The following is a 19,837-nucleotide window of genomic DNA, read 5'->3' as shown; positions in this document are numbered from 1 at the left end:
TAGAACAAGATAATGTGGTGTATGGTCCTTCTAGTTGTTGTCAGGCCCAAGACAGAATGCAGCATGCTCTGTCTCACAAAGAGGCTTGTCAAAATAATATTTAAAATATTACTACTGGGATTGCTTGCTGAATTACATCATTTCGGTCATCTGACTTCTAATTCCCATGCAAAATCCCCATTGCTGGAAGCTGGCAAGACTTCACACCCACCTGTAAGAATGCACACACAAGGGCTTTTGCTCAGTTCCTTGGCAGGTGCTGGAAGTCATAAAACAATTGCATTCTTCCACACTTCCAGGTAGTAATTAGTTCACCCCAAAGAAAATACAGAAAGCTTTCTAGTACAGACTTTGTATCTCTGGCTGCCTTGAAACCTGTGAGATAGCATCTTTCTGGGCTAGCCTATAAAGATTTAATTTCAGACGTTTTTTCTTAGTTTGCTGGACTGAAGTTAACCCTCCAATTTCCCCTGTTACAACATATACATTTAAACAGTTTCAGTAGTGCATGTACGTTTCTGCTCTCTTCCAGTAGGGCACACTGTGGATACATCTCAAACACAAGCGCTTTACAAATACCTTTTCAACACAAACATCTGTACAAATCAGCTTGACATACACTTGACGTAGAGGTCTAATACATTTGTAGTACAAGCATCTTGTATAAATTAGTTTGATATTCACAAATGACATAATTATTTACAAAATTCCAGCTAGCTTTGCTAGCAGCACCTCCTTTCATCACAAGTGGAATAAATGTACTCCTCTTCTGTCTGGTGTACAGTGAGTAATCATTCTCTACAGACACTCTATCTCCCACATTTAGTGCCTTGTCCTTTTGCCACAGTTTTATCAGAATCCGCTCCTTCTCTGCTGGCAGAATTGCATTTTAAATATTAAAGGTCTAGGTTGCTTTCTCATAGCCAGGTTTGGATCATACACACAATGTGCCTTTCTATTAACAACTCCTGCTGTGGAGTACCGGTCCATTTGCTTATTTTTGCTTCCATAAAATTAATACAGTCTATTCCTTCCAGCTTCTCTGGTACACAAAAAATCTCAGGTTTTTCCCTTTATGCTCTGACCTGTAACTCTGTTAGTTTTTAAAACATCTGTTCTTGTGCAGTCTCCTATTCAGCCAGCCTTTTCTTAATTTCAACCTCAGATTTTTGCAGTTTTATCACCTCATCTGAATATATGTTTAAAGCCCATTCCATTTTTTCCAGCCTTTTGTTATTTGAGTTGATATACTCCATCAGTGTTTCTTTTAATCAGGTCTGTGTGTAATTGTCTATTTTCTCCAGGTTACTGGAAGTCATGTCTGGAGCTTGCACTGCTTTTTTGCTGAACAGCTGCAGTAGTCCTCCTAGTCAGTGTTTTTTCCTCACTTTTTGTAGTGGATTTTCTTTCAGATCCTCTGTATTTCTTTTTTCCTGGCATCCAGGCAATGCACTTACTAGCCAGTTATTGAAATTTACCCAGAAATATAAGTCCTCTGGCTTTCTCTTCTGAGTTTTTGTTTGAACACTGGGAGAGCTAGAATTAAGCTGTTACTCAATGTGCAGCCATCTTAGAAGTCCACCTGGGGTCCGTTTTTGACTTAATGTTGTCAGATGTGAGAACTGACTCCACTGTCTGTTTGAAGAAATATGCAGATGACTGCAAACTTGTGAGCATTGTTCTTAACCCTTCTAACACCACTATCTTTCAAGCTGCAATTTTGGTGAATTAGAAATTACTTTGCTTTCAGTGTAAAAAATACAGCATTTAGGCATTTGTCAACCCACAACTAGATTTTTACACCATTAATGGACCACAACTAGAAGATGAGAGAACAAAAGGTGCTGCAGTCTTTGTAGATGACATCTTTCTGATACCCATATAGCTTCTGCTTTGCAAAGCATATGAAGTTGTCTTCCTTATCCTCTGTTGATGGTTGAGAGCTGTGACAGAGTGTGACAGTTGTCCCTTTCTATATAGCTCTTATCAAATCATTTAGAGAGTAGTATGCCCTGTTTTGTAATTTGCTCACTCACCATCTGATGTAATTAGAGACAATACAAGGATTCTTCACAAAGAGAATTGAAGGGCTTCAGGGTTTGTCTAATAGCCAAATGCTGTCTTTTCTGTTTATGTTGCCACCTTCTCAGAGGAGGCCTGTGCTTGAAATGTTGAGCACTTAAGGATACCTTTCTGTTTGAAACTTGTTGCTTAGAATACCCCTTGGTGACCTGAGCACAAGGACACTGTCTCATTAAAATTAAATATCATCCTTACCATGAAATGAGGCAGCTTGATATCTCAGACTCCCATGTCTATGGAGAAAAGTACCCCCTCGCTTTTAAGCTCATCCAATCAGTTTACACCTTAAGAAGGAATTAGATGACTGTGTGGGCACACACAAATTCCTGCATTGAATCTAACCTATCAAACTCCTCTATGACCAATAGGCCTTAAGTTCACTATACCCATGAACATGTGAATTTAAAAGAAAAGCAGGGAGAATTACAACTGCAATGTGTGTTGCTAAATCAGGAAGGAACACCACAAGCAGTAATATGATATAACTTTGAGTGTTGCACAGAGCAAAAGAAAATGCCCACTTTGTCAGTACAGAGCTAATAAATTTCTAGGCCTCCCTTCATCCTGTTCTGCAACATCACCCTGCTTAAGCTTGCATTTCTTTAAAAGGTGGTAGCAGGTTACTTCAGACAAGTGGATTCTGTAGACCAGTCATAGATTAATTATTTTTTCCAGAATCTTTTAACCTGGTCCAATTCCCAAAGCTGTGGACATGTTTAGCTAATAGGTTTTAATTTCTGCTACACTGGATCTGAAGACTTTCTTTTCCAAATCTCTTTGTTGAAGCTTCTGGTGAGGAGGGAGATAATGTTTACAGTTGTGGGTCTGTATACCTCCTCTTGCCTGTACCAGATTATACCATGACCACAAGAAGAGGAGGCCTCTTTATAGATGAGGGGGCGTCTAAGCATCAGGGAGTCCTGCTGTCTCCTGCTTCATGTACAGTCTCTAATAAGGCAGACATTACCAAAGCAGCTTGAGCACCAGCCAGGACTGTCCATAGATGCCCTTTCCCCTGGCTGTACCTAGGCCTGATGAGTGACTCTTGGAGCCCCCCCCCAAAAAAAAGGCTGTACCCCCCCCCCCAGCTATGTGGCACAGAGGGATAAAGCCCATATTGTAACCTGTAAAACCTATGATCAGTTAGATCTGTCATCTGGAAGAGCCAGGGAGGGGTGGGGGCAAGAAATGCATCATCTACACTGGCATGCTCAATTGGGATGAAGGGTTGTGGTGACTCCTCCCCATGTGGTGACCTTGTGCTCCAGGGGAGTGGTGGTGGCTGCTCGTTTAAGAACAGGCCCTGGGGAGGGATGTGGCTGGGTCTGCCTATGGCAGTGCAGTAGCCCTTGTGGAGGTCTGTCAGAAGGAGAACACACCTCTGTATTAGGGGGCATAGGCAGTCCCCCCATGCAGTGATGCTGGTCCATGTCACTACTAGGGTTGGTGTTAGGCTGCATAAACAAAATGCCTAAATGGCTGCCAGGATAACAATGATGCAATTGGCTGGCATGTCTCATGGAACAAATGATCTGGGAACAATTCTTGCCCTTTTGAATGAATGGACCAACAGATTGTAAGTAGTTGATGGTCGGCTGACAGTGTGTGCCAGAAAATATGCAAATAAGAAATAAAAGGTTGTACCCTGCGTGGACAGCATCCAGCAGGGACCCCTCTGGCAAGCTATTCATTGGCAGAGAAACAGAGTCCAAGTGTGTTTACTCTCTTTCTCTGTTTGTTTCAATGACACCCCAGAACCTGTGCCTTGAAGGTAGGAAGCAGGTTCTACTTGTGCTTCTTTTTGGTTCTGAAAAAGGTGGGAAAGAACAAATTAGCCTGTCTTGGACATCAAGATCTGAGCGAGTACATGGTATACCAAGTTCTGAATGGTGACACTTCAATCCACAGTCCAGAAATATCTTTCTGGACACCGGGCCATGCACCCATGTCCCTCATAGACAGAGGTAGCTTATAAATGCCTGGCCCTTAATGTCCTATTTGGATACAGGGCATCATTATTCTTTTGGGAAAACTTAGCTAGGCTTATAAAGGCCTCTTGGGTCATTTGCTTAGTAACAGTCTGAGTCTGTGTTGTCTCAGAAACAGGATTTTAGCACTGGACATGATAGATGTTTCTTTACATATCACCTTTTGGAAGCCAACTGTGGCTGAAAAGGGTCTAAAAAATCAACCATGACTACCTGATCTACAGATGGTAACTGAATAAATTCACCTTTTGGAAGCCAACTGTGGCTGAAAAGGGTCCAAAAATCAGCCACTGCTACCTGATCTACAGATGGTAACTGAATAAATTCCCATTTTTTCAGTGGTCCAGATTTACTTTAGTAGTTTGCCCATGTCTTTAGAGTTTTGGAAGTAGAGGCACTATTCCCAGCAACATGAAAATGCCTTACAGAGATTAATATTTGAGTGCACTTGTTTTGTTAAAAAAATTAATTTGACAGTGATTTGAACATCTGTCCTATACTTGTATGTGAAGTGGAATATAAAGGGAATGAACATTTTTGTCCAGGCTTATATGTAAAATAAACCTAATAAAATGGCTATTTTCAGTCTTCAACAGTACTTAATGTTTTCTAGAAGCTTGCTTGTTAAATGCTTGATTTTTCCTTTTAGGTTTACTTTTTTTTTTCTTCGTAAACTATTACCAATTATGTCACAAAATACTCAGAGTAGAGGTCTTGCAAAAGTGGCCTTGTTACAGTAAAATGATGCCTTCTGTTCTGGAACTAAATTTTTCATTGCATTACAGAGTAGCACAGCTCCTAAACTATCACTAATTGTAGATGCTGGAAACAAAATCAAATTGTTCAATTAACTCTCTTTGACTAGAAACATGGGACCTGAAAACTGCAGTTCAAGTTATAGTGTAGATTAGTTTTGTTGTGTTGCTGCTTTAGAGTTGTATTCATAGTTACTGCAGGTGAACAGTATGAGCATCGTCTTCCGGCATACTCTAACACTCTAGAGTATCTATACTTCCTTGATGACCCCCCCCCCCCACACACACACACACACATACTAATGCACAGGTCTTTGTTTTTCTACTAAAATTGTATGATTTTTTAGCTTGTGCTAGACATTTGCACCCGTGACCTGAAGACGAGTATTGGGATATTGCATTTATGTATTTGCTTAGAAGTACATATTCAATTGGAGTCATATAAAGTCCTCTCATTTCCTCCTCTTCCCATCACACATTTATTGTTCTTTTTCCAGTTCAGATTTTGACTTCCTTGAGATTTTCTGTTTAGCTGGGCATTATCTTGCTCTTCATTCTGTCATTTCCTTAACAGAGTTGATTTCATGACAACATATAACTGTTTTTGTTATATGGGGCATATGTTAGTGAAGCCCATGGGAGATCATTGCCTTCCATACCACACCTCTCAACTGTCCAGATTTTCACAGACTGTCCAGATTTTTGCCTAATGTTTTTGGTCTGCCTGTTCATGAAATTTGTGGTTTTCTGGCAAATCTGTGGGGATTGAAGTCATTAAATAATGATATACGTTTGAGTTTCAGACTTCACATCCTTCAGAAAAATGGATGCTAATACAATGCTGATTATTCTAGCAACTTTCTAAGTTTATAACAGTAATATTTAAAATATGTCCCTATTTTGGACCTTTGTCCCTCATTATTTTTGGCTTTGTCCAGATTCCTTGCATGAAAAAGTTGAGAGGTATGTTCCATAGTGATGTGGCACCTTACAATTCAATTCATAATTGTCAGTCTACGAATATAAAAACAGTCATAGCAATGGCATTCAGGTGTCACAGCCAAAGGCAAGAACACACATTTTATTATATTGTAAAATGGACCCCATGTAGTTATGATTTTTTAAAAACAAAATTTGATGTTTGAATAGTTTTATACCCATTAGTATCTAACTTTACTAAATGTGTTGGTATGTCTGGAAAAATGTGTCTAAATCTTAAGAGCAAAATAGCCACTGTGCTTAAGAGGTATGGTTAAATTTGTAGTTTGACCCACTAAACTGCATTCTAGATTAACTACTGTTGTGTAAGATCTTGCATATTTATTTTTGATACTGGTAATGAGAATTCACAATGCTTTTGGCAGTATCCATAGATATTTTTGTTTCTGTCTCTCAATTGTTTCAGTTTTAGAAAGAAAGATTTCAATGAGAAAGCCGAGGGAGGAATTGATCAGAAGAGGGCTGTTACAGGAAGTCCCTGAGCAGGGTGAGTTTGAACATGCACACTGAGACACAAAACCAACATGTGCAAGTGTCATATTAGAAGGGGGATGTCAGTTAAAACCCTTTTCTTTTGGTGGGCCTAATGCTCACACTACCCTGCCACCATCAGAATTGTAGTGTCTGTTAAATACATGTAGGTGCATGTATAAATGGTAATGGGTCTATCAGTGCATGCTAATGTTGCTTTTTGGCAGCTAGGATGCAAGTGGTTGGAATTCCAGTTGGCATTGCTCTCAGGATGTGGAAAACAAATTTAACCTTTCCTCTTCTCCCATGTTTCTCACGCCAGAGCTGGATACGTAAACATTCATTATTTGATTTTCCATTAGAATTTGAAGTTAAAATTTTGAATGTAAAAAACCAAATGTTATTTCTTCTTCAAAGGACACGGACCCAAACCTGGACTGAAGGCCATCCTTGCATCTGTTGCCATTGCTTTTTTGTTTGTTTTGGATTGGGTCCACTTTTCACAAATAAAAATGTCTGTCAACTTTAAATGTATATAACCCCTTCCTTTGCCTTTAGAAGCAGAAGTTCAGAGAGGCCCATCATAAAATGTTCTACGTGCGTTAACCACTGCAAGTTTTAACCATCTTCGGTAGTTTTTGGTGAACATGCTGTAGTATTTTTAAAATGTACTGCAACTGGGTAGGACTGTAAAATTGTTAAGGGCTGACCAAGTAGTAGAATCTATTGATTAATCTTGGAGGTGTCTTGAAAAATGGATAAAAAGTGTACCATTTCCATGTATTTTTTATATTTTGCATCTCTCATTCTGATCTCTGCAACCAGTCCATATTTACTGGCTTGGGAATTTTAAGTTGGCGTAATCGTACATAAACTGTAAGAACCTCAGTGTTATACTGATAAGTGGAAATTGTGTTTTGAATGCAAGTCTCAGTAAATCTGAAAGATCATCAGGAAGTTTACTAAGATGAAGATAATTTATGAAAGTGGGATTAAAACCAAGAGTTTTGTAAGGTTCTAATTGTTCAGATGTAGTTTCAGAGCCATTAGGATTTTGTTTGGCTATCATATTATTTCTTTTGTTCAGTGATTTGTACGTAGCAGACAGTCATGTCCATTATGAAAAATGGTGCTTTTTCAGGGGTAATATTTTTCTGTGACACGTCCACATATAATTTTCATTGATCACAATTTTTATATTATTTGATTCTTATACAAAAAGATTCTGTGGCTCTTATGCCATATTCATCAGAGGAACACCAACAGTCATGATTTCTGGATGAATGGATGGATCTGTCATTGTGAAACCCTCCTTAGTGAGTCTGCATTTGGTTTCATCCTCTTAATTTTGCTGTGCTTTGCGGTGTGTGTCCATTGCTGGTTTACATGGTGACATGTGCTCCACTTTGAAAGCATGCAGGACTCCTAGACCTCCAGATTCTTTTCAGCTGCTCACATATTTTGGATCTTGATCATGATTGTTTTGTTTTCAGTTGAAAGTTCTTGCATTTGATGCCTAAAGCAGCAAAGTTTTCTAAGTGGCCATATGGCTGACCAGTAACAAATGTAGATCTGGCCCACCATTAGTTGTACTGCTTGGGATAGCAGCATGACGAACATTGCTGCCAGTACCATTAACAGAATGTGGCCACTAACAGAGAGAGAGTGAGCCCTAGCAAGTCTTGCTGCCAAGAGGGGCATGGCTGTTCAGGTTTCCTTGCAAGAGAACTGGCCCTTCAGAAGGCCAGAGAAACAGGAGGTAGGCCTCTGTCAAGCTGTCCTAAGGTAAGCCTGTTTTAGCAATGACCCTCTAATCTCCATGCACAGCAAGCTCATCATTGACTAGCAAGGACTTCATCTCTTGTCTTTCTTCTGCTCCAGCAGGCAATGGAGAGCCCTTTGGTTTTGCTATAACTCCCAGATATATGGCTTTGTAAGTAGCTCAGCTTCCCACACAATACTATGTTTTCCCCTTACTGTGTTGGTTGCTTTATAGCAGGTTGCAAGGAAAACCAGAAGGCAGTTTTTCTCATTGACTATGATTATTGTAAAACCTTACTTTGGTGGTTAATTAAGAAAAGTCTTGCTTATTTCTAATACATTGTTACTTTTATTATTCAGTATTTTGGCACAGAATACAGGCTTGTCTGTGGTAGTCTTCCATTGTCAGGAAAGAAATCTGGATGTTTTATAGGGTGTAGTGGCCTATCAAGCAAAGCCATCAAAGGGTAGGGCTTTGCTGACCTTTGGTTTGGGTCTGAATAACTTCGGCTTGAAAATGTTTACAATACTGTTCAGGGTTCATCTAAGTCTGCCTCAGTCAGATTACCCAGATTCACTGTTAATTTCTGTGTCAAATTTGGATACAGTAAGAGATGTACTTGGGGCAGTTGAGAGGGCCACTCGCTGTCTCGTGCACATGTACATATGTGCGCACACACATAATGAAGTTACTGAGACTATTCCACATTTGTTCAGCACACAATCTGATATACCTGTCCACTGCATTGTGCTACACATAACCTCACAAGACCCTCAAAGTTCCTTTTTTTAACATATATGCCCAGCCCATATTTCTGATCTAGGTCACGTCATTCTTCTAGACTTCGCTTTTTTTTTAACCTAGCTCTTTATTGAATATGGCAGCAGCCTTTCTACTAGACCTCAGTGTTGTCTTCTATTTTGATGTGGCTCAGTTACTTTCTAATGTAATTGTCCTCTTTCCTTGGTAGTCCACTGGCAGAATATGTTGCATTTCATCTCTGGTAGTGGTACTGAAGAATAACGTTTTTTCAGCAGTGCATGTCCCATGGTAGTTCTCTGTAATAAATGCTTTGAGCAAACTAGTCCATATTTCTGGCATGAATGGAAGTTATGATTCTGACTGAGTTGTATATTTGGTGCATCTGGGTAGAAACAAATCTCTTATCTATACTTTTATTCACCATTTGTACTTGAGTGCAGTAGGCCACCTGTGAAATACAGAAAAGTGCAATTCCCAAGAAGCCTTTGTTGTATGTAAGAAAGCTTCCTGTTTGCTTTACATTCTTGCCATTTTATTTCTGAAGTGCTTAGTAAGTTCAGTATGCTCACATAAGACACTGCTGGCATTCCTTTTTTGACACAGGCACACATGACCCCTACAAATGGCTGTCCAGCCGGTCATGACTCAGACCTGCCAAAAACATGTTACCTTTGCTGTCAGTTTCAGATTATGAGCATTACTGTAGCCACTCCTTCAACACAGCAACTTGCCGCTGGCAGAGGGACAAGGTCAGGGTCTATTTCTAGTTGTTTTATGTATTTGTTTGATAACCAAGTATGTACTAGTCTGCTGAATCTTTTAAGCTCGGACTCGAGCACAAGGTACATTGCTGCTTAGCTCAGAGGATTAAGGCTGTGATCTGGTATGTAACTTCATCTTTTAGTTTTGGATTTGAGGGATAGGTTCCCAGAGACTCCCCATACTCTGGAATAGACTGCCCATACATGTCAAGCAGAGCACCTCCTTGGCCCTCTTCAAAAGGAACCTTGACAATTGGATGGGAGATAGGAAATTCATGTCGGGGATCAAGTCAGTCGCCCTGCTAGACAGGGGTCCAGGGAAGTAAATATTGTGGGAAGAAATATCCAGGGAATTGCTATAGCTAGGCTTGTATAGGCCCTAGGGCCGATAGCCTAGTACCAACCTATGATGCTTTCTGGCCAGCCCTGCTAAGAGGCAGCTGTGTCTAGTCTACTTAAATGGTTCATAAATAAAACATTCAGTGTGTGGTGTATAGTTTCGAATTTATGTAGAAGTAAACACAAGCTACATTTGTAAAAATTTAAACAATGAAAAATTAAGGAAGAAATAAGTATATAGTGCATTTTTAATGATCAGCACAGTGAACAGTATATCAGAAATAACATAACTGATGTAAACTTGAAAAAGCAGCATTTACAACTTAGGTAAGGAAGCAGTGTGCAGAGCAACATAATGTAAAAACATTGGTAACCTGGCTTCATTCCACAGACAACGCAACACTGATAGCTTTATATACTAAATTTGCATGGAAGTTTCACACAGAGTTCATAAGTATGTTTTAGTACGAGTACCTGAGGGGAGTTTAAAAAAGAGAACTTGATAAGTGGTCGAACATTTTACTATGTTTGTGTTTACAAGCAATAGGAAGCTTGTTGTGTTTGACTGTTTTTGTTTAATGAGCAGTGTTAAATCAAACGTGATTAGAACAGCAAGTACAATATCTCATTGTGATGCTTAGATCTTCATGCTTAACACGTGACAAGTCCTTGATAATTATATGTAAGCACTGATTCACTTGACGCTACTGTATTAGTATTGTATAAACATGCAATGATACAGTGGTTATTATCATTAGTTGGTGCCAAAATGTCAATTCCACCATGCATGAGAATTACATAGAATGTTAAAAGAAAAAATATTAATAAAATATTTTCACTAATCCAAAAAAGAAGAGTAGAGTATTAATGTGTTTTTTCCCTGAAGTGTAAAGGTTCTGTTGTACCTCTAATATAGCTAGATGTTTTATACCAAAGTTGATGATACAGGAGGCCTTTTCACCCATGTAGGTTGCAGAAGGTCTCTTAAGGGTGATAGCACCATTTGTGGGAAATTTGAGTCTGTAGTTTTGATTGCATTTAGTGTGCTGGTTTGCTATAATAAAATATGGGATGTGGAGTACTTCATGGGTAAGAGCTCAGAAGAAAACTGCCTCTTAACTTGAGAAACAAGCTCACTTTATAATAATTTAGGTGGCGATCATAGGATCCTAAGACAGAGGAATTGCATATTTTATTAGTAACTAATTTTAATGCAGTTGTTTTTCTGTAGAGGTCTAAAGAAGTGAAAGGAAATCCATATAGAAATTAGGGTATTATATCTCCATGTACTGTGGATTTTGATACTCTTGAGATTTTATAAGCCAGTTTTAATTGAACTATTTTTTTTTTAATTACATGGTCATTAGTGCTGGTGGAGTTCATGCATTGGTCCAGACAGGTTTTGAGCTATATGTAGTCCTGAATTGGTGTAATTGTGTGATCAGCAGTGTTGCATGGGCAGTCTTGTAAGTGGGACAAAGGTAGACACAATATTGTTTCTTTTATGTTAAGTTTGCAGCAATTTTATCAGTTATCAAACCCATTAGTCATACTGGAGAGTTATTTATGTTGTTGCAGTACCTTTTCTACCCCGCCTTTCTTTTTTGCACAAGTGTCTGATAGCCGTCGAGCCTTTTTTCTGCATCTGCTGATTCATTCTGTTGCATCTCTTTTTGGAATGTTGGAGCAAGAGCAAGTGATGCAAAGGCCATCATTCGGGCAGCTATAAAGGATGGATACTTTTTCCCCTTGGCCTGCCATGTCCCCTAGGGTTACTACCTTTTCAAATGCCCAAAGTGGGACATTTTTGGTAGAAACGTCAGATTCTGCAGGCCAAAACATACCCATGGCCAGTACAAAGGACAGAACTTCACTTTTTGCCTAAATAAAAGCTTATTCTTGTAGCATTTTAGTTGCGTATTCTGTTTCTTATAATATTTAAGTGTTTCAGATACAGAATAACTGTTTTATGCAACTGTTACATAAAATATAGGAAATAATCTTGTCCTAAAATCTCAGGACATTTGCCATTTTTATAATTTTTTTGCAGGACACAACTGCCCAAAGAGGGACTGTCCCTCGCAAAGTGGGACAGATGGTAACCCTAATGTCCCCCTCAGCAACCTGAGATAGCAACGTTCCCACAGTGCAAACCTTACTGGTTTACTCAATGTAATAGTAAATCAACACATATGAGTTTAGAAATGTTCTTTTCTCTTTTGATCCAGCAGTTTGAATCTGCTCTTTCATTCTTACCTCTGAGGACTAGTATAAGCCTCAGGACTACCATGAAGGGGGTGGGTACTTAGGTGTGTAAGTTGCTCATGTATTCAGTGTTGTCATTAACCTCTTTTGTTATTTCTTTCTGTCTCAGTTCCACACATACTGTTTGGATGACAGATCCGCGGTGGTGCAGCGGTAGCGTTGTTGACTCACAGCAAGAGGTTCTCCCATTCGATTCTCGGCTGGAGTGCAGGGAGTGCCTTTTGTGTGGAGTCTGCATGTCTTCCCCGCGGTTTGGTGGGCGTTTGAAAGACATGCATAAATGGGCGTGCCTTCGCTGAAGGTTGAACGTCGAGCTGGCACCTCAGCGTTCGTGAAAATCTACTGCCAATCATTAGCGGACCGGAGTTCCGCTGTGGCGACCCCTAACTGGGAAAAGCCGAAAGACAACCACAACATAGTGGTTTGAAATACCCTAATACTGGTCATTTTTGTCAGTTTGAGGGAATTTAGAAGAAATATTTTTATGAAGCGTCTGTAGTTAGCTTTTGTTCATATCATAGCAGCTTGAAATCTTTTTCCTTGTCCCCAAATTTATCCACAAAGTAGAAAGAAATGAGTAAACAGGACACACAGCCAAACTAATTAGTTAAAAAAAAAAAAATGACAAGAAAATCGTAGCCAAGCTAGAGTTTTCACTGTGTGATTCCTTAAAACCTATTGTTAAAGAGGATAATGGGATATATGCAGATGACCCCTTAAGGACATCAAGTGTTTCAGCTATATGGCAGTTCTGAGTGCCCATGACTTTTTTCTTTTTAAGTCTGTTAAGCCAAACCCCACTAGCTGTGGACATGCCTTCTTATGACTTTACCAGCACCGCATAACTGGACTGTTTGGCTAACCTTTAGAAATGCAAGGTTTCGTACCCAGCTGATGTCCATAACCTTTAAGGTGTCTGCAAGTCATCACATCTAACAAGTAAATAAAAGAGGAAACAGGACACACAGCCAAAACTATTCAGGCTTTATTGGCCTGAATTTGTCCATTAAATGACTTAAAAGAAAGAAAGAAGTCATGGGCATTCAGAACTGCCATATAGCTGGAACTCCTGATGGTCCTTAAGGGTTCATTTGCTTGTATCCCATTCTCCTCTTTTACAAGAGGGTTTATGGAATCACACAGTGAAAACTCTAGCTTGGCTAGGATTTTCTTGTAATTTTTTACAAAGTGAAAAAAAGGAAAATTGACAAAAGGCATGGGAAGAAGCAAAGGCCCTACTAAGCTTTACAAAGAAGAAACATCAAAGGAGATTGCTAGAACATTGAACAAGAAGCTCCATTGTTCCAGTGATGACTAACAAATACAGTGACAGCAAGTCATCCTCTAACATACCAAAAGTCTTATTACCGACTTTGGTGATAGACAGTGTATCTAACATACCAAAAGTCTTCTTTCTTGTTTTTTTTATATATATATATATATATATATATATATATATATATATATATATATATATATATATATATATATATATATATAGGTTTGAAAGACTTTGCGATGATACACAAGTACCGTTTTTTTTTTTTTCCTTCATATGGATGTTCCCTTGTAGCCCATGCATTCTGCAGCAGTTGTGCCGCTGGCGTGAATTTTACTTGCACAGATTATTCATATCTGTGCTAGTAAATTCCTGGAGCCAACTTAAGATGGACATTTAAGATATTAACTTTTGTGGGGAAAGTGCTTGTGTGCTGCTGTCTCGTTTGTCAGTTGGACAGCCTAAAGTTATAACTCTGAAAAATTACAGTTGTCAACCTTTCTTGGTTAGAAAGATTTTGAGATAGTACACAAGACCTATTTTTTTTCATATAGATGTTTTCTTGTAGCCTGTGTATTCTGCAGCAGTTGTCACTGGTATGAATTTTACTTGTACCGATTATTCAGATCTGTGCTGTTAAGCTCTTGTAGCTGACTTAAGATGGACATTTAAAATACTAAAGGCATTAACTTTTTGTGGGGAAAGTGCTTATGTGCTGCTGTCTCTTTTGTCACTTGGACAGCATAAAGTTCTCCATATCATGAAGAATGATGACTGGTTTGGAACCTGGTTGCTGTAATACGCAAGTACCTCTTTTTGCAACTGCCAATAGTCTCTTAAAAAAATGTCCAGGAACTTCTACTCAGTCTGGGATTTCAAATCAACTGGCAGATGTCTTTTTTTCATCCTTTCACATAAAGTGGTATTCCTTAGATGTTTATCGGATTCAACTAAGAGAAGGCTTTTCTACTGCAAGACAAAGTAGAAATGTTCCAACAGTTCTTCCTGAGTTTCTCCAACTTAAACCAAGCATGGGAGTTTCTCAGAATTTTGCTATCCGCTATGTGGTATTGGTGAGTATCATTCTACCCTTTGTCGGACTACACATGGGGCAAATGCAGTAGCACTTCATTTAGTCTAGACTCATCCTCTGCACCCTTTGACTTTTCAGATTCCAGTTCTGGAATTTGTAAGGAGGGTGATTGGATGTTGGGTAGACTGGATAGCTTGCAGTCTTTCATTCTCCCTTCATTCCCTGCCCTAGTTAGTCACTACAGATGCTTCAGATATGGTGTGGGGAAGGTGTTTTAAAAGGGGAAATGTGGATGCTATGCAAAATCCTATAGACTAGCAGAAGCACATAAATGTCAGGGAAATATTGGATGTTATCCATGCTTTGAAGGCCGTGAAACCTCTCTGGTCCTCAGGATCTTTGCTAAAGTTCAAAGACTACACCACGGTGATCTAGTACATAAATAAACAAGGGGATACCAGATGTTCATTGTGTTTCACTGTTGCAGTCATTACACTTGGGTTATCCTGCTGGCAGGCAACCCATAGTCGGCCCAAGTTCCAAAGTCTTGGTCCGGCGTCGGTTGCTGTTGCATCTTCCCTGACGTCATTGCGTCAGGGGTATAAAAGTTGCAACAGGCACCATTTTCTTCAGTCTTTCTTGCCGCGCGGTGCCCGAAGCAAAAGCATATCGCAAGTGCCGGTCAGCAGACTCCTGAGATTTTCAAAATTGAATTTCAGAACCAAAGTCTTCAGTAAAGCTAAGTACCCCATTGGGGAAACTTTTTCTTGCTCCAGACTGATGTCAGTAAAAGTTAATAATTGTATTTCTTGTGGGAAGCAAATACCTCATAAGGACTTTCACTCTTACTGCATTCCTTGCCTAGGCCCTGACCACGACGTTACTAGTTGTCAGTTTTGTGCTAGATTCAATAAACTCACTATTAAACGTCTGTTTGATTTTGCCTTACATTGTTTTGGATGACGATTTAATTATATAATGCCGTCGGAAGAACCGACGACTGGAATGCATAAAAAACGCAAAGACAAAGAAAAAGACAGGCATCCGAGGTCCAAAACCGACGACGAAGCCTCTTCTAGGCCAGTCGCCGGTTCTCAGTGAGGCGCTTTCGCAGCCCCTGACACCCGCTACCTCAGAGCCACAGGCCGTAACCGTCAGCCATGTGGAGACACCGAGGCCTGTGGAAACTCAAGGTATTGGGCCTACGGAAACTATACCCTCAGATGGGTCCAGACCCACTGAGCAGGCACCGGCTTCTGAGGGTGTTTTCAGACCTTCATAGCTTACAATTAAGGCTACTACAGCAGCGCAAAGGCAAAGTCCAAAACACCATTAAAGACAAAGAAACAAGTGCAGCATTCTCCAGAACAGTCATCCATACCAAAGAAACAGATGCTTAAAATGGCCGAAGACCTTATTACTTTAATCAGGGGCTCCCATCCCCCTCCTGACAAAAGGCCTAGGCAAGACACTGATTATGATTCCTCTGGTCAGGTTTCCATTTCCTCTGATTCTTCTTCTAATCAGGGCTATTCTGTCCCTCCCTATGAGGACTCTGATGCTGAAGAGTCCATTCTCTCAGCCTCACCGCCTGAGGATTATTCTTTTGGGGAAACCCTGCGCACCATGAGGGAGCATTTCCATTAGGAGAGCCATGATTACTCAGAATCCAAAAAAAGCCTCGGAGATTTCCTTCTATTGCCTCAGCACAGGCCCCTGGCTATCCCCCCTGTGCTTGTTATTGTAGATGATGTTTTTTCTGAATCCAGTCTGTCTCCAGATTCTTTACCCCCTGCACCAGTAAAGCCAGACAGGTACTACAGGGTCCCTGACTCTCATAAATTTCTTTACAAAAACCCCGCTGCAGACCCAGAAACAATTTCTCATGGTCCTAAAGGGGTTAAAGCTTCCACTGCCAAAAATCCTGTCCCCTCAGATAGGGATTCCTGAGCTCTGGACAGATGGGGAAAAAAAGTTTACACTTCAGCTACTTTAGCTGTAAGAGCTTTACACTGTCAGTTTCACATGTTTAAATATCAACAGTATCTCATGTCATTGTTAAAGCAGAAAATGGTTACAAATATAGAATGTCCTGACAGTAAAGAAATGCAGGATTTATTGCATGCAGTTGAACAAATGGGAAAGCATACTCTGCAATGTGGTTTTGATTCATTAGAGGCTTCTTGTAGAGCCGCAGTTACAGACTCAGTTATTCGAAGACATGATTGGTTGAAAGAACAAAGTTTACCTGACCATGTTAAAGTAAAATTATTGGATGCTCCACTACAGCATGATACTTTGTTTGGTGTTAAGGCAGAAGAGGTGTTAAAGAAAATGGAGGATAAAGCAAAGTCAATGCAAACGGTGAAAGATTTCTTACAGGTTCAACCACCTAGATTTAGCAGAAACTGGCCTTCAAAAAATTGGTCCTTTCCAGTGTCAGACAGGCCACAAAGAGGCAGATACAGACACCCAAGAGGCAGATCTCAGCCCCAAGGCTCCTACAGACCTAAACAATGGGATGCTTCAGCCCCCAAAGGAAGAGAAGACAAATCACAACCTTATAGGAAATGGTCACAATGACTTCCCTCTGCAAATGCCAAGCTCTTACCAGTTGACAGCACCCCTAGGGGGAAAGCTAGCACTTTTCTCAAAAAATTGGCACATGATCACCCAAGACCAATGGGTGCTGAATATAGTTTCTCAGGGGTACAGGTTCCACTTCCACATGCTTCCAAAACCAAAAGGTATGCCAGACCTGCCACAAAACCAATGGGCAGAGGCACAAAAACAGATTGCTGCTCTTATGGGTAAGGGAGCTATTCAAAAAGTTCCACAAGAAGAACAGGGACAAGGATTTTACTCGAGACTTTTCTTAGTACCCAGAAAAGACAAAGCCTTGAGACCAGTACTGGACCTGTCAATACTAAATACTTTCCTGGATGTTCCAAAATTCAAAATGTTAACACTACAACAACTTCTGCCCATGCTGGGCAAGGAGGCTTGGCTAGAGGCATACCTGCACGTCCCAATCAGACAATCGTGCAGAAGATACCTCAGATTTATAGTAGGCTCAATGCATTACCAATTCTCTGCATTGCCCTTTGGCTTATCTACTGCGCCCAGGGTCTTCACAAAATGCCTGGCACCAGTAATTGCATTTTGCAGACAAAAAGGAATTCAAATATATCCCTACTTGGACGACTGCCTTATTCAAGCAGAGAGCAAGGACATTCTTCTAAAGCACCTGGCGTTTGTAAAAAGATTGATAATTTGCCTAGGGTATACAGTAAATGAAAAAAAATCAACACTAGTGCTCTCTCAAGAGATAATATTCCTGGGTGCAAGCTTAAATACAACTGCCCAGATGGCTTATCTCAACCAGACAAACAAAGGCAACTGACTCATTACTTTCAAATGATGGCAACAAAGACCCAGCTCCCTGCAAGAAAAGTTCTGCAGGCCCTGGGTTTCATGTCATCCTGCATTCTACTAATTCCATATGCAAAACTGCATATGAGGAAACTACAATGGTATCTAAAAAGTGTTTGGACTCAGCATTGTCACAGCCTAGAGACCATCATAACCTTGATTCCCTGCCTACAACAGGAGTTTCAATGGTGTTCCCAGGCCTGTCACCACAACAAGGGACAGCCTTTCACCTTACCTACAGCCAGGCAGACAATAACAACAGATGCATTGGATTACGCCTGGGGAGCACATATGCCAGGAAAATGTATTCAGGGCACGTGGCCCAAGGAACAAATGCATCTTCACATCAATCAAAAAGAGATGCTAGCTGTACAGAATGCCCTGACAGCCTTCAAGGACCTAATACATCTAGGAGGACTGTTAATAAAGATGGACAATACCACAGTTATGTGGTACATAAACAAGCAAGGGGGCACACATTCCTACCCCCTATGCAGACAAGCCATGACTTTGTGGAACACAGCACTGACATACCAGGTACATCTGCAAGCACAATTCCTGCCAGGAACAAAAAATACACTGCCAAACCAACTAAGCAGAAATCTCATGGATCCTCACGAATGGAAGCTAAATCCACAAGTGTTCAACATGATAACAAGAGAATGGGAACGCCCAGACATAGATCTTTTTGCCTCCCCTTACAATTGCCAAATACAGAAATTTTGCATAAGGACTTATCACTCTCAAGCATGGAAAGTGGATGCTCTATCATTCAGCTGGAAAAACCTGACAGTCCATGCCTTCCCTCCGATGCCTCTTCTCACCAAGGTGTTTCGAAAAGTCAGACAAGAGAGGCCAAAAATGATCCTGATTGCACCAGACTGGCCACACCAGCACTGGTACCCAGTCCTAAAGACTTTGTCCCAAGGACCACCTTGGCCTCCACCTCAAATCCCTCATCTTCTGACGCAGCAAAACAGTCAGATTCTGCACAGTCAACTCAGAACCTTAAACCTGACAGCATGGCAGATAATGTAGCCACTCAGACTGCACCTCTCTAAAGCTGTTATGGATGTAATTTTGGAAGCCAGGAGGCCCAGCACTAGGAAATCTTATGCAGAAAAATGGAAGAGATTCTGTGCTTGGAACAAGGCACAAGGGCTCTACCCACTGGTCCCTAATATACCTCAGATTTTGCAATACCTGACTGAGATGTTGGACAAAGGCCCATCTTTTTCATCTATTAAAATCTATGCCTCTGCCATTTCAGCTCATTACAATACGGATCCTCCTATTTTCTCACATCCTCTACTACGACAGTACCTCAGAGGGGCAAAGAATGTAAGACCCCCTAGGAGAGCACCAGTGCCTACTTGGGACCTCAATTTTGTTTTAGAAAAACTAACACTGCCTCCATTTGAACCAGCCAGCACAGCTGATCTAAAATACTTGTCATGGAAAACTGCTCTGCTCCTAGCAATACCTTCAGCAAGAAGAGTCTCAGAGTTACAGGCATTGATGGCTGTGGAACCTTTCCTCATCTTTCATCAGGACAGGGTTTCTCTCAGGACAAACCCAACATTCATGCCAAAAGTGGTTTCCAATGCAGCCATAAATCAAACCATTCATTTGCCTACTTTCTACCCAAATCCTCAGAGTAAAGGGGAAAGACTTCTGCATGCTTTGGATATACACAGGCAGCTACGATTTTACTTGGACAAAACAAAAGCTTTCAGAAAAACTGAGCAACTGTTTGTAGCATATGCTGCAGGATCACAAGGAAAGCCTATTACAAAGCAGACGATCTCCAAATGGATAGGACACTGCATCCACTTCTGTTATGCACAACATGGCAAATCTGTGCCTAAGGGCATTAGGCATCATTCTACGAGAGCAGCAGCCACTTCAG

General features: G+C 40.5%; 1 protein-coding gene across 4 annotated transcripts in view; it reads left to right on the top strand.

Annotated features, from left to right (window-relative positions):
• The window catches only part of LOC122792248 (phosphatase and actin regulator 4-like), a 2,537,344-nt gene that overhangs the window by 1,721,210 nt on the left and 796,297 nt on the right, over positions 1 to 19,837 (top strand). For 3 of the 4 annotated variants that reach the window (XM_044059995.1, XM_044059996.1, XM_044059997.1), the window contains one exon: positions 6,231 to 6,311. The exons of the other annotated variant lie outside the window; for it this stretch is intronic. In XM_044059995.1, the coding sequence (XP_043915930.1) occupies positions 6,231 to 6,311 (81 nt within the window). The remainder of the gene's footprint in view (positions 1 to 6,230; positions 6,312 to 19,837) is intronic. 4 annotated transcript variants of the gene reach the window in all.

This window comes from Protopterus annectens, chromosome 1.part2 (genome assembly GCF_019279795.1).
Source record: "Protopterus annectens isolate FY-2018-M chromosome 1.part2, PAN1.0, whole genome shotgun sequence".
Classification (NCBI taxonomy): domain Eukaryota; kingdom Metazoa; phylum Chordata; order Ceratodontiformes; family Protopteridae; genus Protopterus; species Protopterus annectens.
The sequence above is the reverse complement of the archived record's forward strand: the minus strand, read 5'-3'. Positions and strand labels throughout refer to the sequence as shown.